The sequence below is a fragment of the Leptonychotes weddellii genome, chromosome 10 (assembly GCF_054177405.1).
Source record: "Leptonychotes weddellii isolate Sample4059 chromosome 10, ASM5417740v2, whole genome shotgun sequence".
NCBI lineage: Eukaryota > Metazoa > Chordata > Mammalia > Carnivora > Phocidae > Leptonychotes > Leptonychotes weddellii.
In genome coordinates, this window is record NC_138378.1 from 9,419,268 (window position 1) to 9,442,324 (window position 23,057).

The 23,057-nt window shown below is 49.0% G+C and overlaps 1 protein-coding gene across 6 annotated transcripts in view; it reads left to right on the top strand.

Annotated features, from left to right (window-relative positions):
* NFATC2 (nuclear factor of activated T cells 2) overlaps window positions 1-23,057 on the top strand; it is a 154,465-nt gene that overhangs the window by 78,871 nt on the left and 52,537 nt on the right. For all 6 annotated transcript variants that reach the window (XM_081832582.1, XM_081832578.1, XM_081832579.1 and 3 more), the window contains exons 4-6: window positions 1,105-1,307; window positions 2,308-2,480; window positions 15,962-16,102. In XM_081832582.1, the coding sequence (XP_081688708.1) occupies window positions 1,105-1,307; window positions 2,308-2,480; window positions 15,962-16,102 (517 nt within the window). The remainder of the gene's footprint in view (window positions 1-1,104; window positions 1,308-2,307; window positions 2,481-15,961; window positions 16,103-23,057) is intronic.

Consider the following 23,057-nt stretch of genomic DNA (forward strand, 5'->3'; position numbering starts at 1 on the left):
GAATACCTACCATGCACCAAGCAGTATTCTAGGTGCTAGGGATGTTGTGGCAAGTAAAATAAATAGACATGCCTGCCCTCGAAGAGGTGACAGTCTAGTTGTAGGAGAAAGACCTAGGGTACCTGGGTGGTTTGGTTGGTTAAGTGTCCGACTCTTGATTTTGGCTCATGTTATGATCTCAGGGTCATGAGATCGAGCCCCATCTTGGGCTCTATGCTGGGCATGGAGCCTGCTTAAGATTCTCTCTCTCCCCCTCCCTCTACCCTTCCTCTCCCTCGCACATGCATGTATACACACACACTCTCTCTCAAGAAAGAGGGAAAGACAGACAGACAGAAAGAAAGACAGACAGAAAGAAAGAAAGACAGACAGACAGACAGACCTAGGCAAAAGGAATCGAGGAAATATATAATAATATTAGATGGGATAAAAAGAAGGAAAAGGAGATAGAGAAGAAGGAAGGAGGTAGTCCTACCCACTGGGGGTAAGATTCAATTTTAAATAGGATGACCAGGAATTTTGTAGGCATTCTTTATATATTCTATGTACTAATCCTTTGCCTGTTCTATGTTGCACACATTTTCCTCCAGTCTTTAATTTTCTTTTGACTCAGATGATGGTACTTTTGCCTAGCTCTTTTTTTTTTAATTAAAAAAATATAATTTGTTAGCTGGAATACAGTCATGTAAAAAAGTGTAAGTTCCTTCTTCTGATCTTCCCAGGCAACCATTGTCAAGACTCTGGTTTGTATTTCCTGGTTATTTTCTGTCCTCACCACCATGTGACATTCTCCCCACAACCCTCCTGGCAACACTGAGCACTGGCGTTTCTGGCTATTTCCTCATAAATGCAATTCTGATCTACTACATTTTTCCTCATGGTTGTTTAATATTCCATTTTAGAGAGGATCTCTGTAGTTTATCGAAGCAGTCCTTCTACTTGGACGTCAGGGTTACTTCCAGTTCTCCATTCCTCCAGATGATGCAGCAATCCTTTGCTCTTTCTGCTGCCTGTGAGCTTCTCAGATCTTTGTGGGACTACACCCACCAACACCCTGCATACTAAATGTGCTATAATAATTTGATTTTGTTTTCTCCCCTACAGCTCCATGGCTACATGGAAAACAAGCCCCTGGGGCTTCAGATCTTCATTGGGACAGCTGATGAGCGGATCCTTAAACCCCATGCCTTCTACCAGGTGCACCGGATCACGGGCAAAACCGTCACCACCACCAGCTACGAGAAGATCGTGGGCAACACCAAAGTCCTGGAGATCCCTCTAGAGCCAAAAAATAACATGAGGGCGACGTAAGGGCTGGGGGCCAAGGGTGGTGGGTCTTTATGGGGAAACAAGTGGGGCCAAGTGGCAGGGATTTGGGACAGGGGACTCTCTCGAGTTGGCGGAAGGAACCGTGGATGGTAGTTCCCACTCTGTGATGGACCCTTCGAGATTTGTTGAAAAAATTCTTTACCTAAGTACTTTTCATGTGTGTCAGGAGGAAGAATACCTGTGTGTTTTTGGATTATGTTACTTGGGATGAGGCTAAATTTATTTACGTGGAAATGATTAAATAAGGATACAGAAAGGTCAAAACTCATAAAGCAACAGGCGTAGAGCTAAAGTTTGGGAGATGTTGCACCCATGTTTTGGAGTTAAAACAAACTCTTTATTAGAAAATAATCTCAAACTTCTGAACCACGAGAATTTTACAAAGAACTCCTGTCTACTGTTCACTCCGATTTACCAATCGCGAACATTTTCCACACTTGCTTTATTACTCCCTTCACTCTTTGTTCTTTCCTGAGCTGTTTGAGTTAGTTGCAGACACAGTGACTTTTTTTACTTTTAGATGCCTGAATGTGCACTTCCTCAGAACGTTCTTTGGTGACCACAGTACATTTATCAAATTAAAGATACTTAATGTTGTTTAAAATAAAGATCCTTAATGTAAAGTAGTAATGTTGATACATCACTCTTATCTATTGAGCAGTCTATAATCAATTTTACCAGTTACATCTTTGAGTTTTTCAGATACTTTTGAGAGTAGAAAAATTGAAATGAGAAAATCTCCCTAGAGAAGTAATTTCCACTGGGGAATTTCTCTCATGACTTTGTACGTGTTTGACCTCCCACTGGGCATCAACTCCTGGCTGAAATATTTATCAGTGGATTGCAGTCCCCCCCCCCCTGCCCCGCCATAGCTGGCAGTAGAATTATTTTGGTTAACTGAGTAAGGTGGTTTTGTGGGTGATCTTTTCTTTTCACCGAGATAGTCAGTTCTAAATGGGGTTCTCCCCCTCCTGGCAGCATTGATTGTGCCGGGATCCTGAAGCTTCGGAACGCCGACATTGAGCTGCGGAAAGGCGAGACGGACATCGGCAGGAAGAACACACGGGTGCGGCTGGTGTTCCGAGTGCACATTCCAGAGTCCAGTGGGAGGATCGTCTCCCTGCAGACTGCGTCTAACCCCATCGAGTGCTGTAAGTTGGGCTTTGGGCAGGGTCGGCTTCTGCAAAGTGTACTGTATGTGACCTTCCACCCGGGGCAAGGTGCCCGGCGAGAATACGCGGGACTCACAAGGGTCCATAGGGGGCCCAGGAGGACCCAGGGGCCCAGAGACAGAGCCCATTTAACAATTTCTCTCTGCTTCTATTTACTTGTGGAAGGTTTCGTGGTCTCACAGGAAATTAAAAAATAATACAGCTAATGAGTAGCCTACAGCTTTGTTTAGAAGATTTGAAATGTATAAATGTTTTGGTCTTAAAAAGGGTAGATGCAGTTGGAGTGGGTTTACTATACACAGTGTCCTCTTTTCCTTTTCCTTGCCTCTCCTTTCGATCAGAAGAGCATCCCAGTGGCTCTCGCCTCTGGAGCGGTGACTCTGGGGGTCACAGTGCTGAACGCTCAGCACTCAAGAGCTCATGGAGTCTTCACGGCAGTCTTTGGCAATGGCTGGTGCCGCGATGCTCGTTTTGTAGAAGAGGGGGGGTGGGGAGAGCTGAGGGGTTGCTAACTTGTACCAGCAGGCCTGAAATGTGAACAGGGAGAGATGCCCAAACAAAGATGCAGAGGAATCTTAGAATGATCTAGTGTTCAGTGGCCAAGACCTGCCATGGGGACGGCCCCCCCCCCCCCAACACACCATCCACCCCAGCAGGAACTGGCTCAGTTCTCATCAGGCTTTGAAAAAAGAAGCCGCTTTGAGCTCATTCACGGGTACTTGAGGCAAGTTTTGTAGTTGGTTTTTGCTTTTAGACATGGCAAAACTTATTGTCTGCTCTGGGTTTGAGAGTTCACAAATCACTTGTCAGAGCATAAAGAAGAAAAAGGTAAACATTGTTGCTGAAACCAAAGCTATTTATATTATTTTTTAGTTTCTTCTAAGTATTTTTTATGTTGTTACAATCATGTTCTGTATTCAATTATGTTTCAGGATTCTTTTTCCTTTTTACTGGATATTTTACCATAAGTCTGTGTCACAAAAATCCGTTACCTATGGAGGCCAGGGAGGTCCCATGGAGGAGTGGAGTGGCTTGGTGGGTGGCAGTAGAGAGTGGTGGAGACCAGGGAGCAGGGCGACACATTCCCCCCTTAAAGGGACTGCCTTTATGTCACCCCAGCCAGTATTTCCATGTGGGCATGTAGGCCAGGGGTGGCCAAATCCTCTGACTTTCTAAGACAAACCAAAAATCTCCTGATTTTTAAAAAAACACAACAAATTCAAAATACTGTGTGGATCAGAGGAAATCTTCATGTGGCTTTGATTAATCAGAGGTAGTCTTAATCAGACATTAATGAGTAAAGCAAACGCATGAATATCTTATGCAGAGAGGGTTGAGGAAGACTGGCCCTCAGGATTGAAAGCCAACGAGGAGAGAGCGTGGGCCCTTGTTGGGAGAGAAGCCAGAACTTGGTCTTGGTTGGTCTTTGGAAAAAGATGAAGGGGCCCTGTGATTTCTTCCAGCCTGCAAGTCATGATGTGGATCAGGCTGAACGTGGTGGTGAGTCTGTCCTCTGATGTTAGACGAGAAAGACCCAAGAGCAGACAACAAGGGAAAGCAAGTGTTGAAAAACATCATCTCAGAAGCATTGGAATTCCCCTCCTCTACCCAGCAGACCCCACCCCTGGCCCCTGAGTGCTAGTCATGGTCGCTGCCCCCCACTCCGCTGTTGTTTTTGAACATCTCGAGATGTTTTGGGAAGGAAACTTGGGCTCTTCCTCAGTGATTTGGGGGGATTTTGAGAAGATAAGGTCTCCTCTTTCTGGCAAATGACTCACACTACAGGATGGGGCTGTGGTTTGCAGCAAGGTGGGGAACAGGAGGCCTCAGGAGAGACCACATGCCAGAGCCCCTGTTTCTCTCCATGTTTGGGTCGCTCGGGTCAATGTATCTCCTGTTGATCAGAGATTTTAAGGAATCACCACTGAACCACATCCACCTCCAGCAAGATCTTCAGGGTGTTATAAACTTGTTTGAATCTTGAACATAGGCTTTTTCTGTGTTTGGCTGACTCAACCACCTCCTTTTGACAGATAAGGAAACAGAATTTCTTGGTAAAGTGATTCACTCATTTTTACTCAGTAGGTAACAGAGCCAGAATCTCCAGCTTTCTAGTTCTGTGAAATACCTTAAGGTTTCTAGAACACCACAGTTTCTTGCAGTACCAGACCGAACCACCAATTGGTCGCTCTCTCTCTCTTACTCAGAATCCTCTGTCATTTTTATTCCCTTCTTTGTTCTATTTGCCTAGACCACTGCCTGATAGTTCTATACACATTTATTGGCTAATGGACTTACTATATGATCCCTAGGGAGATAATTCAATAAATATTTACTGACAGTCCATAGCCTGTGTGGACAGAGTATGTGTACGGTAAGTATTTATTGACTGGTTGACTTAGTATATACCCCGTGGGGAGGGTGATTTGGTAGGAAAGACACTCAGTGGGCTGGTACTTATTTGCAAGGCTGGCTTACTTACACTTTGGAGGTGCCACTTACATACCATCTTGGGCATCAAGGGTAAGTTCTCAGATTCTAGTGAAAAAAACCCAAAAAACAAAAAACTTGAACAAACTACCGGAGGCCACTCTTTGGAAAGTGGACTAATTTGCTAGAAACGTTGATTGCTTACATTTCTTCACAGGTCAGCATGCCAGAGGTCAAATCTCACCTTCGTGTAGACGGGCAAGCCGTGTCTTTGTCTTTCCATGCTACTTCCCCATTCCCACAAGATCCTTCAGTATTGCCAAGGAGATACTTAGTTCCCTCCCTCGATTGTCAGCAGAGCTGATTTTTGCAGCTTCCCCAGTGCTCCTGGCTCGGGGCGCCGCCCCCACCCCTTCCCACTGCTGATGACAACCCACAACCTGCCTCCCGCTTCTCCAGGCACACGGGAGAGGCCAGCAGGGCACCCTCGTCTTCCCTGATGACACACCCCACACCTGGCTCGCAGCTGCAGGGCCTTTCCTCCTCCGGAGCCCAGAGATGGGGCAGTTCTCCTTTCCTCAAGAGTCCTCCATGTTCTCAGCATCAATGCTACTTTCTTGGGGTGCTTGAACCCTTGCGTCCCTCTTGTAGCACTTTCCCAGGGCTGGCATTGACCAGGTGCCTCTGACGGGGAGGCTCGGAACGACAGACATCTGTTGTCTCACGGTTCCGGCGGCCAGAGCCCAGAATCCAGGTATCAGCCGAGTTGTTCCTTCTAGAGGCTCTGCAGGGGAATATTCCAGGCCCCTCTCCCAGCTGCGGGTGGTGGCCAAGCAGTCTTGCACGCGGGTGGGTATATGATGGGGACCGGCACCTGGATTTTCTCACAAGCTCTTTTCGGTCTCTCCCTTTTTGTGACATAGCTGGGTTTTACTGAATTCTAATTAAGATACAATAAATCACGCAGACTGCATGTCTTCAGCTGAGTGATTTTTGACAATTCACCGTACCTGTGTGACCACGACTCGAAACGAGACCCAGGACATTTCCTTCCCTCCTGGAGGGGCCCTCATTCCCCATCAGTGCTTCCTCCCCAGCCCCCCCACCGACACAGGCAAACGCTGTTCTGATTCCTATCACCATAGATTAGCTTTGCCTGTTCCGGAACTTCATGTAATGGAATTATACAGCATATGCACCCTTGTGTCTGGCTGGTTTTGCTCAGCACGGTGGTTTTGAGACCACTGCTGTTATGTTGTGACTCGATAGTTTATTCCTTTTTCTCTCCGAACGCTATTCAACTGTGTGACTATAACGATTGTTTATATACCATTGATAGACATTTGGCTTGTTGGCGGGGTTCGGGTGCTGTGGAGAAGGCTGCCATGAACCTTACCACTTCCACTGCTCCCAGGTAAATACTTGGGAATGGAATTGCTGCTTCGTGGGGAAAGGATGTGTTCCAATTTAGGTATTTCCTAGATCATTTTATACTCTGTGCGAGAGTGCGTGGGGGTTCTGTGTGCTGCACGTCCTCCCCGATGTTTGATTTTGTCAGTCTTTCTACTGGTAGCCATTCCGGGGAGCCTGAAGTGTACCCCCCTTGTGCATAATTTGCATTTCCCTAAAGACTCAGGATGCTGAGGTCCAGTTTGTGCGCTTCTTGGCTGTTTCCATGTCTTCTTTGGTGAAGTGTCCGTTCAAAGCTTTTGCCCATTTTCTACGGGGTTACTCAGATTTTTATTGTTAATGTGCAGCAGTTGTTTGGTATTGCGGATAGGAGTCTTTTGCCAGATGTATGTACTATGAACGTTTTCCCCAGTCCGTGGTTTGCCTAATTATTTTCTTATTTGTGTCTTCTTACGGGCATCGATATTTTATTTTCATGAAGTCCTAACTTATCATTTTCTTTTCTTTTGGGGTTAGTGCTCTTTGCATTCCCCCAACAAATCTCTCTACCTGTCTGAAGGAAGCAAAGATAGTCTCTTATATTTTCTTCTAGAAGCTTTTCAATTCTGGCTTTTGGGTATAGGGGTACACTCCATCTCAGGCTAATTTTTGTGTATGGTGTGAGGTAGGGTTGAGGTCTATCATTCACCATCCGGAAGTCTGCTTGTTTCATATGCCCTTTTCTGCAAGCAAGAGCTTGGAAAACCCAACTGTGTTCCTTCCCTCATCAATATGCCTTCACTGCTGCAGCTCACTCTCCTAGGTCTGACTTGGGAGGTAGGCGATCATGCAGCATTGCTTCATGAACGTCCTTAGAATCAGGAGGACCAGCCTGGCATTGTCCCTCACTTGCTTCGTGAAAGCAAGAATGCTTAACTTGTCCACCTGCTTCTGCCAGAAGCCGAGAGGACCCACATCATTCCTGTGGGCTTCTTAACGTGGATTTTTCCACTTAGAAATATATTTGGAGTGCATGATACACTCTTCTAGGCACTGGGGATAAAACAGTGATCAAAAGAAAGTCTTGGCCCTCGTGGAGGTCACATTCTAGTGGGGAAAACCAACAATAAACAAGTGATGAAAACCATCATTTCAAACAGCTAAGCATGATGATGAAAATAACAAGGACCATGTGTTGGTGACTTGGGGGTGGGGAGTAGCAGCCTTGGGTGTGCTGATCAGGGGAGACCTCTTGGAAGAGGTGGCACATTAAGCTGGGCCCGAGTGGTGGGGGAGCATGGCCCAGCTGAAGGATACAGTAAGTGCAAGGGCCCTGAGGCAGAGATAAGCTCCGGGTCTTCAGGGAACAGAAGGGCAGCTGGGGGGGGTGGACTGTGTGGAGTGAATAGGGGTCAGGAGAGCTCTGAGGTGAAGCTGGGGACTCGGATTTTATTCCAAGTGAAATGGGAAGCCTGGAGGTCTAAGTAGGGCACTGACATGATGGGATCTATATTTTCAAACTTGTTTATTAGCACAGGGCCTGGTACACAGTAGATGTTAATAAATACTTGAAAACCAAAGGAAGGAAGGAAGGAGACAACAGGGACCTGGCAGGGAAGAGGTAAAGGAAGAGGAACAATGATCAGCCACCTGCTGTGAGTCCAGCACTTTCCATGATGCTGCTGAATCATCAAAAACCCTGTGAACTCAGTGTCGGTTCCCATTTCACAGCTGGGGAAACTGAAACACGGAGAAGTTGAATAAATTGCCTATGGTCACACAACTAGTAAGGGACCAAACCAGTGGTGACATCCACATCGTGCTGGATCTCAGGACACCAAGGTGGAGTTACGTCACGGGTGGCAGATTAATTTGGGCCAGAACCCCAAAATTGGCATCCTCTTCCATAAACCGGGAGACCAGCTCAGCTCCCACGGCCATAGATTGTCTCCCCTGAGCTGCTGTAGCAGTAAATCTTGGGTGAAATTTGGGCATTGGGCAGAAGGTGGGTAGGCCAGGCTTTTGTCAGCCCCTGCTTTCCAAGGAGATTTCTAAGCAATGACCAAGAAGCCACATTTCAGAAACACCAGAAACCTACATGATGCGGAGAAGCAGTTTCGGGTGGTGGTTAGGTCTGGGCCCGGGTTCAGATCCTGCCTCTGTCACTTGGTGGCTTTGCAGTCCCAGGAAGTTCCTTAACACTCTGTGCCTCAGTTTCCTCATCTGTAAAATGGGGAGAGTAGTCGTACCTATCTCTTGGCCCTTGTGGGGGTTAAATGCATGGGTGTTTGCGTCATACGGTAGGTACCAGCTGAGAGCACAGTCGGGTAAGCGGAGTGCCCCTCCCGTGGGGTGTCCCACACGAGCTGTTTGCCACCCTCCCCCTGGCCCTGCAGAGCAGCTTTGCTAACGCCTCTGCCTGCCCACACCCCACTGCTGAGAAAGGACCTGGGTGGTTATGGGGCCGGTGCAGTGGGTGGGGCCGGGGAATGGGGGTGGGGCCAGGGTGGGGGGTGGGGCCTAGGGGGCGGGGCCCAGGGTTGGGGCGGCTTCTCTGCCAATAGATGTGGTTACCTGACCGAAGGTTAAGGCCCCTCACTGAGCCAGGTATGCAGGGCCAGGGAAGGCAAAACCACCCTGATTGGAAGTCTGTGGTGTCCCCATGGTTCTCACGTGTATTAACTTGTTTCCAGCCTCCTCACAGCCTCGCGAGGCTCACCTTGAAGACTTTGCTCAGTTCGTTCATTTAGAAACATTTATTGGCGTGCCAGTGAGCGTTTGAGGCGTGAAATGCTGCCCCCTTGGAGCTTCTGTTCTCGTGGGCTGAAGTTCTGAAGTGTTTTGTGATTTGCTGCAGCCGCGTGGCTGGCAAGGAGAGGGGCAGAGCTGGGGGCGACACCGGTGTCCTTTTGTCTGTCCGGGCTGCCTGGGTCCCTCAGTGACCAGAAAACTCGTCAGTCGAATGGAGAGTCGTGCAGCCCTCAGGGAGGGTCTTGTTATATGAAGATATGTGCGAATGTTCTGAAGGGGCCGCCTATTAGCACATTGGAATGGGAGAGTGATTATCTGAGCAAGAAGGAAAGGTCATAGCTCCCACCGGGGCCCTAATGCTTTGTGGGTTCGGCGAGGTGAGATCTTCCGGCCCCACAGGGTAGATGTTACTGCTCCATATTCCATATGGGAAAGCTGAGGCTGCCTGAGGTCCAGAGTTAGAAGGTGGTTGTGTGCACAGCAGGCCCCATGTATCTGTGCACACCGTACCCCACTCCCGCGGGGTGAATGCTGACAGGTCTCTCACAGAAGTGAATCCCACACTCAGAATTGCTGTCCCACCTCCCACTTCCCAGGGAAGACCCAGGAATTGCCAGGGCAGGGGCTGAGGGGCCTAAGGGGCCGGTCTCGGGCAAGGCCTGAGTCAGCACTGTATTCTGAGCTGGGCCAGGCTCACAGCCAAGGACGGCAGCCTGCTGTAGAGACGAGAGGGGCATACAGCAGGTGGAGCGCTGCAGCCAGGGGTGGCCAGGATGAGACTGATGGGAGCTCCCCCCACCCCCTTGCCTGGGCTGGCTGGCGGCTTTCCCACTGGGAAAGCCTTTACTGAAAAGGGGCCCCTCAGGGTTGTAGAATCCCACAGTCTAGGTTCAAATTCTGCCTGTCTGCCTTAACTTAGCTGTGAGCTCTCAGGCATATCCCTTCTCCCCTGGGAGACTCAGTGCCCCCAGCTCCAAAATGGGAATAATTCTTGCTTAGTGGTCTCATGAAGCTTAGCAGGCAAAATAAATGTAACTGACGTTCAGTGAGCCTGACAAAACGCTACATGCTTCCCATGCATTGACTCATTTAATTTGCAAATAGTCCTAGGAGGTTTGTACTATGATTATTCGCATTTTATAGATGAGAAAAGAGAGACACAGAGAGATTAAGTGACTTGCCCATGGTCCCAGAGCTCAGAAGTCACTGAGCTGGGCTTTGAACTCGGGCATCCACATGGCAGCATCCTTTTATCCACGACCCTAAATTACCTCCATGTGTGTTTTATAATATCAACAAGCACATATATGTGAAGTGCCTGGAATCCGAGGCACTCTCTACGGAGGCTGTAATTACTCACTATTATGAGCCGAATCCACCCACTCTGCAGAATCAAATTTCTCTGACCAGTCTCTCCTGCCTGTCTCCTGAGGTTTTTTCGGGTAGATCGTAATTCTTGGCCACACACCCCAGTGACGGGGCGAATTGTAGACAGGCAAGCAGTAATGTCCCGTTTCCAGGCTGACTCGGGCAGACCTGCAGGACCCCGAGCCGGTGTGGATTTCCCCCAGCCGCTGCCGTTCTGCTCTCCATCAGCCTCTGTTGCTGGTCAAAGCAAACACCCAAACTGGTTAAACCAACAAGTGCCCTGTTGATTCAGAGCTCATAAAACCCAGGAGCCCCAAGCCCCTTTATGATGTGCCAGAATCTGGGGGCAGGAGGGAAGCCTGGGGAGGTCTCTTGGTGAGGGCCACCTAAAAGCTTACGCTGAAGCAGAGGGTTCTAGACTTCACGCACAGGGAGAGCTGGGCCGTCAGTCAGGATAGCTTGAAAATGGTGGTCCCTGGTTTGGGTAGAGCAGTGCAGGGTGGATGGTTTGAATGGTCTGGAATCTCTAATGGTTGAAAGGCCGAATGAGAGTCAGTGGGGGCTGATGGGGGTAGGTGCGCGCGTCCGGGCTTCCTGCGAAACCTCTCATAGGCCCTGGATGGTGTCACTCCAATTAGCAGCCATCGGTGTGAGAGGTTGCATCAGAGAGAGAGAGAGAGAGAGAGAGGAGGAAGTGGACCCCAGGAGGGTAATTTTGGTTGCTGTTTGCCTCTCTTCAGTTCCTCTTTCAGAGGCTAATTGGATTTGTTTGCTTTACCTCTGGGCTCTCTGAGGATGCCGGGGCATCCCCTGGAGGAGGTCCCCTTGTCCTCAGGTGGCCTCTTAAGTGTCAAAGTTGGCGCTCAAACAGATGTAACAAGTCGCCTAGAAAGGTTGTCACCATTGCACATACTAGGAGATCGGGGTGCAGGAGATCGAGGGTGTGGCCTGAGCATCTGCATCTTTATTAAGTGCCTCTTCCAACCAGGTAATCGGGCTGCAGGTGACCTGGGAGCCTTCCTTTGAGCAACTCTGGCCGTCGAGGTTGAGAAATCTGGTTTCTGGTTCGGGATCCATCAAGAACAACAGTGGCAAGCTCAGTAGCACATGTAGACATGTGGGATGTGGTGCGCACAGCTTTGGTGAAATGCAGAATCTAAGACAGCCAACACCTCGCCTGCGCCTCACGTATGGAAACGGCTCGAGAAACTACAGGGTCTAGAATCCCTAACCTTGCTGGCTGAAATTTACTGAGCCAAATACACGTTTCGTGAGTTCTCCCGGGGAAGCCTCGAAACAGCCCGTGAGGTGGGTCTGTGAACCGTTGCAGCGTCCAGATGGGGAACCAGGCTTAGAGAAGCCCCACGCGAGGATCCCCGAGCTGGGACCCAGGGCTCACCCACACTGGGGCTGCCCCTTGAGGGTGCTGAGTGCCGAGCATCCATTCCTCTGCCTCTAAAGCGGCGTTAATAGCCTCTTTTTCGGCACTCCGGTAGGGCTGTCACCGAAGGGCTTAAAGAGACAACAAACGAGAAGATGCTCTGAAAAGGGCTAAGCAAGAAAAAGCGGCATTTTGAAAGTTGACAGTGCTAAAGAGTCATTTCTTGAACGGTTACCGTGTGCCGGGCACTGGCTGAGAGCTTTTGTCTTATATTAGATGTTTTTCTTATTGTGATAAAATACACGTAACAAAATGGGGCATTTGACCCACGTTAAGGTGCCATCTAGTTCCAGAGCGTGTCCATCGCCCCCCAAAAGAAACCCCATACTCCTTGGCCCTTACTCCCCAGACCCTGGCAACCACCTGTCTGTTTTCTGTCTCAATGGATTCACCCATTCTGAACAGTTTGTATCCAAGGGATCCCAGAAGAGTTGTCCCTTTGTGTCTGGCTCCTTGCATTCAGCATCACATGTTCAAGGTTCATCCATGGTGTAGCCTGGATCATGCTTCGTCCCTTCTCATGGCTGAATCGTATTTCTCTATGGGTCCGTCCATCCATGCATCGATGGATATCTAGGTTATCGATATTTGCTATTTCACCAAGTGTGTACTGCCCGTGCCCATGTTTACACGTGGTGTGTTCTCTCATGCTGCTCATACCAGACCCATGAGGGCAGGAACGGGTAGTGTTTTCCCAAGGAGGCATCTGTGATCCAGAGAGGTGAAGTGACTTGCTCAGGGTCGCACAGCAGGGAGGGGGCAGATGCAAGACTCGAAACCGGGTCTTTCTGACCACAGAGCCCAAGCCGCAGTAAACTGGGAATTCTCCTTTGGCTCCCGGGTCCTGCATTATCCTGCAATTGGTGGTATGGGAGATCATACCTGGGGGGGGGGCCCATTGGAATCCTTAGGGGTTTTTTTTTTTTTTTTTTAAAGATTTTATTTATTTATTTGAGACAGAGAGAATGAGAGACAGAGAGCGTGAGAGGGAGGAGGGTCAGAGGGAGAAGCAGACTCCCTGCCGAGCAGGGAACCCGATGCGGGACTCGATCCCGGGACTCCAGGATCATGACCTGAGCCGAAGGCAGTCGCTTAACCAACTGAGCCACCCAGGCGCCCAGGGGTTATTTTTTATTTTATTTTTTAACCTCTGCTGGGATCCTCCCCCCAGAGGATTGAAGTCGGAACCTCTGGAACAGTGGTTCTCAACCAGGGACGATTTTGGCCCCCTCCTCCCCAGGGGCCATCCAGCTTTATGACTAGAGGCAATTCTGGTTGTCCACAGGGGAGGGGTGGGTGGAGGCCAGGGATGCTGCTGAACATCCTACCGAGCACAGGACGGCCCCGCATCAAAGGCTGCTCCAGCCCCATGTCAGTCACACCCAGGCTGAGAACCCCTGCTCTAGGATTAGGGCCCGAGTGTCAGTATTCTCTCAACTTCCTGGCTCCTTCTGATGTGCCCTCGGGGCCAAGAGTGCCTCTCAGACTTGCTAGTGCATAACAACCGTGTGGATTCCTTGTTCCACTGCAGACTTGGGTTCAGTGGGTCTGGGGTGGGGCCCGAGGCTCTGCATTTCTGACAAGCTCTCGGTGATGCTGGTGCTCCCAGCCCTCACCTCATGTTCGGGACTGGAGAACAGACAAAAGTACAGGGAGCTGGGCTGGACTCTCATTCTCTCTCTTTAAACTGTTGCTTAAACCGAGGGAGAAAAAGGTGGTTGCTTAAAACTGCGAGGCTTTGCAGGGAGACCCAGTGAAGCTGCTCCAGGAAGGAGCCCGTTGTGTTCACAGCAATGCACGGTGATTCACAGAGCAGCCGTCCGGGCCAGCCTCCCACCCAGCGCTGAGAGTCACGGCCACGGCTGGCTCGCCCAGCAGTGATGACTCAGGCTTTCCACCTGCAAAATGGGAGGGATGGCTCCAGCTGCCTCCCCACCCATTCCTGGAGCCAGAAGCCCCCAGCTGCCCCCCAGACTCATCAAAGGCAGATCTTAAAAGTCAGGACCTGCTTTTCCAGGCAATGCAACTGCTGTTTTCACTGCTAGTAAATCTCCATTTGTGACAGCTCAATTAGGAAGTCATACAAAACTCTTATATTGAAAGAAGGGATTAATAACCCGGCCCATGTGGGAGAAATTAGCAGCTTTTGCAGAGAGGCCTTTTTACTATGTACTCTTAACTGGCAGCCCTTTGGAACAACACTGGCTGGCTGGTCCCTGGGCTGAGCTGGGCATGGGGCGAAACCGGCAGGGGATCGTTGTGAGTCATTGGGTTGCACTTTCAAGGTGAGGTGTCTGGGAGCCTCTAGCCGGTCCACGGTGGACTCCTGAAGTGTGGCTAAGGGCATGGTTGCTCCTGAAGGAGCCGGTTTTGGGAGAGATGGAGGGGGTTGCTCGGCCACCTGGAGGGGCCGGCCGGCCGGGAGGGAAGGGTTAGGTTTGGGCCTCAGGCCTCACGCAGCCGCTGCCTGCCATAGCTCCCGGATGGGGAGGGCCTCGGGCCCCTGGCACGGAAAGGGCTGGCCCTCGGCCCAGTTCTTGGGCTTGGGAGGGACGCCAGGAGCTGGGGCTGACTCACGAGGGGAGGACCAGCCTCTGCGGCCCACGCTGCTAAGGCGAGGCCTGAGCAGATGGGTCCCTCTCGCTGGCGAGGACGTGTTCCTCACCCTGCCTAGGAAAGGTGGCTGGAGAGGGTCTTCACTCTTTCCTGCAGCCTGCCCTCCCGAAAAATCGGTGGCTGGCTGGAGTGACCAAGGGATGGGGCTCTGGAACTGGACAAACCAGCTTCTGAGGATTCAAATCTAAGTCCCACCACACACCCTTAGCCAAGGGGTGACCTGACTTCTCTTAGCTTGAGTTTTCTCCCTAGGCAAATGTGAATAATTTTAATACTTCCTTCCTCCAAAAGTTGCTATGAGCATTTAAGTAGATCATCGTGCCTCAGCGCTTAGCATAGGCCTGTCCTGTTTCTCCATCTTTCATTCATCATAGACACAGGGGAGGATATAGGTATATGTAGAGAGATTGATAGGTGTGTATATGTATGTATTAAGATATATTGAGGTATATCCATATCTACCTCCGTCCATCAATCCTTGCATCAGTCCATCCATCCTGAGTACCCCCTACTAGATCTGAGGCACTGTTCCTGGCCCTGGGCTTACAGCAGTACACAAAGCTCCTTCGTGGGGCTTACATTCTAGTGGGGAGAGATTTGAAAGACAGGTGAACTAATAATGCAAGATAAAGGGGAGAGAAGGAGAGAGAGACACAAGACAGGGCAGGGACTGCTGTTTTAAACCTCAAGGTGGGAGGATGGAGGGATAGGGGTAAGGAAGCCTCTCAGAGAAGGGGGTGTCAGAGGAGAAACCTACAAGAAGTGAGGAGGGGAGCCACACAGGTAATCAGGAAGAACTTTCCAGAGAGGGGGACTAGAAAGTGCAAGCGCTCAAAGATAGGAGTATGCTGGGTGTGTTTGAGAGACATTGAGAACATTCTAGAAGATTGGCTGGAACACAGTGAGTCGAGGCAGTGGGGTGGGGGTGGGGGTGTCCTAGAAAATGAGGTCAGAGGGGTGATGGGACAACATCATGCTGTTTCGAATACCCAGTTTAAGATTGCCGGTGAATTCCCAAGCGAGTACGTCTAAACCCTGCAGGAGCTGGGTCCTAGCGTTTAGCAGGTATGATCCCTCACGTGCTTGTTGAGATCAGTGCACGAGGAGAGAGTACTCTCTGGCAAAGGGACTCTTATGCAAAAGTTGATTTGCCCTTTTATAAAATAAAGATCAAATCTCATTCGCCTTGCCTCCCTATAAAGAGAACAGGCATCTATCCCTTGATTCACGAGAACAAACCGCGCTGTTAGAAGCAAAGTAGCCCAAGTGACTTAGGGCACTTTTGCGGGAACGTGGCATTTCCAGAGTCCGCAGTTGCCGGGGCCGATGGCTCCATGTTTGCCATGACAACAGGTGACAAGGGGGGGGTTGGGGCAGAGCGTGTCTGGTCGCCGTGAAAGCAGAAAGCCCCTTTCGAGCGGACTTCTCCTGCCGTCCCAGTGACTTCTCTTTCTCTGGCCCTCAGCCCAGCGATCTGCCCACGAGCTGCCCATGGTGGAGAGACAAGACATCGACAGCTGCCTGGTGTATGGGGGCCAGCAGATGATCCTCACCGGACAGAACTTCACAGCCGAGTCCAAAGTCGTGTTTACTGAGAAGACCACAGGTCAGGGGGCTTTTTGAGCTCTTTCATTGTCCGCCGGCACCATACCAAAGTACCACCTTTTTCCTTGCAAACGGCACTGATTGGGGGCATCAGTTCTGTTCGGTAGGGCTTTCTAGTCTGCTCTTTTTACTCACGACGAGAAGCTTCCCAGACCTCCAGCAACTGATGTCGCTACAGTTCATGGTGGGTGAATGTACCACGATGTGTCTTAGCTGGTCCTGGGTTGTTTCGTTGGATGATGAGGTTGACCCCCCACCTCAAACTCTTTTTATTTTTTTTAAACTATTTTTTTTTTTTTACATAGGCAAAACTTGGCAACTTTTTACTGTTATCAAAGGGAGGCCGTTCAACACGGCAAGTAAGTTTGCTCTGGCCCTGGGTCTCCTGGGTGCAGAGGCCAGGTTCTCCACTTGCTTGTTCTGTGATCTTAGGCACATTACCTCCCCTTCTGTGTCTTCATTTCCTTATGTACGGAATGATAATAACAAAGGTCCTTGCCCCACAGTGTTGACAGGAAGGCCAACTAGGTTAATGCATGTTGAGTAATTATAAGAGCGCCGGGTTTCTCATAGGCCAATAAACATAAGCTACTTATAATTTTATGACAAATAGTGCTGCAGTGAATCTTCTAATACTTTTAGGATGATTAATTAACTAATCTTGTATACATGAGTGTCTGTCGTCGTGTGCTCAGTGTTTATTCCTAAAGTGGGATTTTGGATAGTCATTTCGAGAGCTTTAATTACCTTCCGGAAATCTACAAATTGAAACTTTAATCAGTACCATGTCAGGAATGGTTTCACCCCATCCCAGAAGTGCCATTTTTTTAAAAACTAAAAAATACTTGCTGAATTGGTACTTCTCTTTACTACACACTCCTTTGCTATGAGCAGTTTAATGTTTCTGTTTATTGGCCATGTGTATTCTTTCTTCCATACACTGTCTGTTAATATCTTTTGCCAGTGAGGACATGGTAAAAAGAGAATGATCTAAAGTAAGTTAAATTTCAAGTTACGTAATTATTTGGTAGTTATGGATGCTAGACCAATTTTTTTCTCTAATAGACCTGATTTCAGTAAGTTAATTAATTCTAAGAGGATATTCACATTTGTTTGTTTACTGTCCTTAGGATGATATGGAGACTATAATAGGCAGATTGTCCAGTTGTGAGGATTGTGCACTGCACAAGGGCACCTCCTCTAGGGACTACCTTTCAAATGGGGTACATCATCAATTTGTGTATTAATAAGACAGCTGCTGGCAGGAGGAAGCAGGGTGTCTTGGGGAAGAGGTGTTTCTTCTCCATTCACACAATGCCTCCTCTTGGGGTGGGCTGGCTCTGTGACCAGGCATGACATTAAGGAAGGCTGTGGCGGTGGGGCGCTGGAGATGGATGGGTGGGTTTGGGAGTGGTTTAAAGGGTATGTGGTCAGTCACTGTGGGTTTGAGGGACAGTGGTGGTGTAGTGAGGGGTTAGGGATGCAGACATTTACATGGATGCATTGCATTCTATCATATGTTTGTCTAGTATTTTAGTTAGCATTACCCTTTTAGTATTTTACGTCTTTGGCAGCTCCCATCTCTGTGCTATTATAAGTAACTCCGTGATCAACATTCTCTACATCCCTTTTGTCAGCTAGATAAGAGCTCATGCTCTTCAGCCAAAACCCAGCTCCACTGTTTTCTAGCTGTGTGACCATGGGCAGGTTACTTAACCTCTCTGGGCAATAGTTTTCTTGTCTGTATGATGAGGATGATGACAGTCCTACCTCATTGGGTGGTCATAGGATTAAGAATTTCTACATGTTAAGTACTTATAAACTGCTTGGCATATAGTGCTCAATATACATTAACTAATGCTATTTGGTATTCTTTCCTAGGGTTAAGGCCTACCTATGGTGTTCTGGCTTCATGGAGGCATGCACAATTTTAAGCATCTTGTGGGGAGGCTTACTTTTCAGATGGTGGAACAGTGTAAAATACTCTCTACTGCAGGAATTTTCTAGGCTTTTTAAATCAGAGAGCAAACCGATGTGGCTGGCACACTGTGATAAGCAGGCCGAGGTCAGAACAGAGAGGTTTCCCTGTGCCAGGTAGAGGAAAACTCAGAGTCTGTTTCAACTTGAAAAAGTTGTGTAGTAATAAGGAAGGAGGAATAATTAAGGAATTAATTAATAATTAAGGGATTACTAAGGAATCATCATAGCGGCTGTCTGTGCTCTTTGATGGTCACTGTCCATGGGGACTGTCTCCTCTAAGCCGGGGCCCATGGGAGGCAGCCAGCCAAGCATGGAGAAGTGAGGGGGCTCACCGACAGGTAACACCCAGCACTGTCCTCATGTCCAACCTCCCTGGACCTCAGTTTCCCTCTCTGTGAAATGAGGTACTAATGCCCCCCACCCCCGCCCCCCGAGTTAAATGGAGTGCACACATAGGCGGTGTGTACTTAGGGCCCAGGGACTGCTCACTGAATGTATGATATTGTCTTTTTTTTTTTTTTTTTAAAGATTTTATTTATTCATTTGACAGAGAGAGACACAGCGAGAGAGGGAACACAAGCAGGGGGAGTGGGAGAGGGAGAAGCAGGCTTCCCCGTGGAGCAGGGAGCCCAATGTGGGGCTCGAACCCAGGACCCTGGGATCATGACCTGAGCCGAAGGCAGACACTTGACGACTGAGCCACCCAGGTGGCCCTGCTATTATCTCTATGGTCAGAATTCTCATTGCTCAGGCCGTCGGCCTCATTGACTTGACGGTTGCAAGCACGGCTCTGAGCTCAGAAGGTCTGGGTGCGAATCCATGATGTGCATGTAGTAGCTTCAGCATCCTGGATAAGTTACGTCACCTCTCTGAACCAGTGTTTCCTCTTTTGTAAAATACAGGGGATTTGCTTCTCTTGAGACAAGAGGCGATAACACGAGTTGGGGGTGTAGATGAGTCTTTTTGCCTAGATCCTAGCACATTGTAGATGCTCATGAAACATTGGTTTTTACTGTTATCATTATTTTTAGGCTGTGGAAGAACAAAGATGAGTAAAATTTTATCTCATGGAACCAGGGAGACACTGAAAAACAATAAGTAATAATAATGAACCATGTGCCAGGCCTTGTTCTAAGCACTTGATGTGTATTAACTAATCTGATTCCTCATGACAATTCTACCAGAGAGCTTCTCTTCTCCTAACTTTCCTAATGAGAGACCGAGCACACAGAGGTTAAGTAACTTAGTGAAGATCACACAGCTGGTCAATGGCGGTGCTGGGTTCGACCCCAGGCAGCCTGGCTCAAGGGTCTGTACCCTTGACCGTGAGCTCTTCTGTTCTGAGGAAGCTCAGAACCAGGTTAATTTGCCCGAAGACCCTTCAGCTGCTTTGAGCCACTGATGTGAACCATTTTGTGGTGAAATAGACCCTTGGATTTTGTGGTGGGGTCACTGGGTTCGAGAGGACCCGTTCAGAGCCCTTTTGTGCCTAGCTTAAGGAATCCTGGGCAAACGGGGCTTCTGGATTGATGCCAGTAGAAAAGCAGGGATCTCAGAGATGCACCTCACCCCCAGAGAAGTGGTGGGCTTCCCTCACGGGATGTCTGGCTCCTCGGGGCCCCGACAGACAGGGGGTTCGTCTTGCATTTGCAGGGAGCTGGTCCTGCTCTTTTGACCCCAAGCACTCGCCTCCCCGCCCGGGACTGCCTTTTGCAGGGGGAATCCCTGTTGCTCAACTTCGTTTTTCCAAAACGCATCCCCGTTCCCATCTCCATGGATAGCTGGGCTGGCAAGGGCAGTGGGGCGGGGTGGAGTGGAACGGGCTGAAGTTTTCCAAGGAAGGGGAACCCCAGCTGTTTCTCACATTAAGGCAAGGTGACAGCCTCCTGGGCTAATCTTAGCCCCCACGTTGGGTCATCGGCACCACCAGCTCCAACGTTCTTTTTATAGCTGTCGGCTGAAATGGGATTGGCAGCTTCCACTCCAGCAGGATGACAAATTGGAGAGCGATGGAAAAACAGTAGGAGAGGGGCAGCATGGTGTTTCTTAAGTTAGAAAAGCTTGGTGTTTTGGAAAATGGCGTCTTATTTTATAGCAGCAGTAATAATAATGACTATTATATTATTTTTATTACTATTTTTAATTATTTTCATGACTTCCAGGAGCCTGTATGATCTGGCCCTTGCCCATCCCTCTGAATTCAGCATTTTGGACTGTCCCCTTGCTCACTTGGCTGTAGGTACACCTGTCTTCACTCTGTCCTCAAGCACCGCATGCTGGTTTCTGCCTCAGGACCTTTGCTTTTGCTGTCCCCCCTTAGGATGTCCTTCCACCATTTCTTGACGAGGCTGCATCCTCCTGTGTCTTCAAGGCTCAGCGCAGAGGTGACTTTCTCAACAAGCCCCTCCTTGCCCATCTGCTCAGAAGTTGTTCAACATCCTCCCCCCCAGAACCCTGTCACCTTCTGTCCCATTGTCCTGTTCTGTTTTCTCAGTGGCACCTCGCACTGCTGAAATTATCTTGCCTATTGGTTTATTCATTTCTTTTTTTTTTTTTTTAAAGATTTTATTTATTTATTTGAGAGAGAATGAGAAAGAGAGAGAGAGAGAGCATGAGAGGGGGGAGGGTCAGAGGGAGAAGCAGACTCCCTGCCGAGCAAGGAGCCCGATGCGGGACTCGATCCTGGGACTCCAGGATCATGACCTGAGCCGAAGGCAGTCGCTCAACCAACTGAGCCACCCAGGTGCCCGGTTTATTCATTTCTTATCTGGTCTCCCACACTAGACTCTTAGTTCCTTGAGGGTGGGGACTCGGTGTTTGCTGCTGTATCCGCAGCATCTACAACAATCCCTGGCACCTAGTAGGTGTTTACTCATACTGTTGAATGGGTGTCTTCTCCTTTAATTGTCACATCGGCCCCAAGAGGCGGGTGACATGGTCCCCATTTACAGTCGAGGTAACTGAGGCACGTACAGGTCAAGCCACAGGCCCCAGGTCAGCCCGTAGCTGATGACAGAGCTGGAAAGCCAAGCGGTGTTTATCATCAACACCCCCTGCCCCCCAAGGAAGCTCTCTAGTCACATCCACGAGGACACAGAGAAACTGAACAGGATGATCAGGGTCTTTCTTATTTACCATCCTCAGTAATTGCCTAAAAGCCTTCATATATTCTCTGAAATTTTAAAAATGTGTAACCTTCCAGGCAAAGTTCAGGCGGAGAAGTCTAGGCTGTTCCTGACTTCAGCTGGTAACCCTGGCCCCCGGCCACCCAGGCCTCAGGCGGAGTTGGGGGTCCCAGCAAAACATTGCAAAACAGGAAAAAATCTAAGGACACAAAAATAAAAGTGATGTGGCAGCGGAAACAGGGTTGCCATGGCTCTGAGCGACTCGCCGCTTCTGGGTGGGATCCAATGTTTTGGAAGGTTCCTCCACATGACACAGGGTTTTGGAATTTTTCAGCTGGTAAATCTTTCTTAATTCAGGCCCCCGGCCCCAGCCAAGTAGCTCCCTGGCTCTCGGTGTCCTGCGGGGGTGTAGGTTGGAAACCTGCCTGCCTCGGATTACTCAGCTTTGAAACTTAAATTGTTGGAAGAGAATTTGTGTTTTGTTTTGCTGGACGATTTTCTTGGAACAGTCTGATGGCAGAGGCTCCCATCACCTGTTGAGAGGGCAAATTGATTTTTTAGAAAGGAGGCGTGGGTGGTGGAATTCCCTCTTTCCCACTGAATCATCATATCCTAATATGAGTCATTTTATTACTTGGAGGTTCCCAAAGGTTGTATTTTGAGCTTTGTTTAATAAATATAAATGCACATGCTTAAAATAATTTTTTTTTTTTTTTGCTAAATTAAGTATCTTTCCATGAATTAGTATCCTAGAAACCTTGGAACCACCTGAAAGAAGGCATCTGCTCCTGCCACCTGTTTTTCCTCCGCGGGTTTGGTTTTGCCCTGTGTGGTGTGTTCTCAAACAATAGACTTGGTGTGGGAGTCTCTCTAGATTGGGCTTCCCTCTGGGAAAGGTCAGACTTCCAGGCTGGGCTGGGGCATGACTAAGGCCCTGCAGACCTTTGCCCTCGGTGACTCACATCCACAGTGTCCTCGGCCCTCTGGGCTGAAGCCCACCGCTTACACACAGCTGACTGGGACGCAAAGCTCGCCTCCAAAGCCAGAGGCCAGGTCGTTGCCCTGAAGCCCCACTGGAGATAGAGAAAATGGTCTCATTTTCTGTCCCTTGCTTGTAAGGGCAGCCTTTTGGGTGAAAGAATCCTACAGTTCATTGTGTTTGGAAGCTTTTGAAAGAGGACACAGAGAGAGGAGTTTTCTAGTTGACTTGGGTTCAGGCGTTTCCACCATCAGACATTGTTCTTGGTGCCAACAGACCTTTGTGTAAATTGCAATTAGCAGGTTGAAGTCCCCCACCCCCACCGCCGCACACACCCTCAAGAAGATCATAGTATCTTTTATTGATGAACACCCTTTTGTATTCTTTCTACATTTTTGGTGTCATGCTCTTTTTAAAAAATAAAAATTGTATATATTTAAGGTATAAGCAGGCTGGATTTTGGATCATCTAGCAGACTTGGCTTGAAGTCTGGATAGGCCCCATATATATTATGTGCTTTGGGACTCAGTTTCCCCATCTCTAAAGTGGGGTTCCTGGTATTTCAGCAATGAAAAGAGATCAAGGATCTAAAAGTGCCAGGCACATAGTAGGTGCTCAGAAGATGTCAGCTGACCTTCCATGTGCCCCCCGGGAGCTCGGTTTACTGAACACAGAACCAAGAAGACAGGGCCAGCCATGTTGGTTTCTTGTCTGAGAGAGGAGTCCTTCTGGGCACAGGTTAGTTTCTCTTCTTATCCCCCAAGCCATCCCACACCCGCTGTCATGGCCTCACCAAGGAGCTGGAGGGAGTTTGACTGATGGCGGCCACTCCCTGCCCCCCATCTTACAGGTGGGGAAGCTGACTCACATGG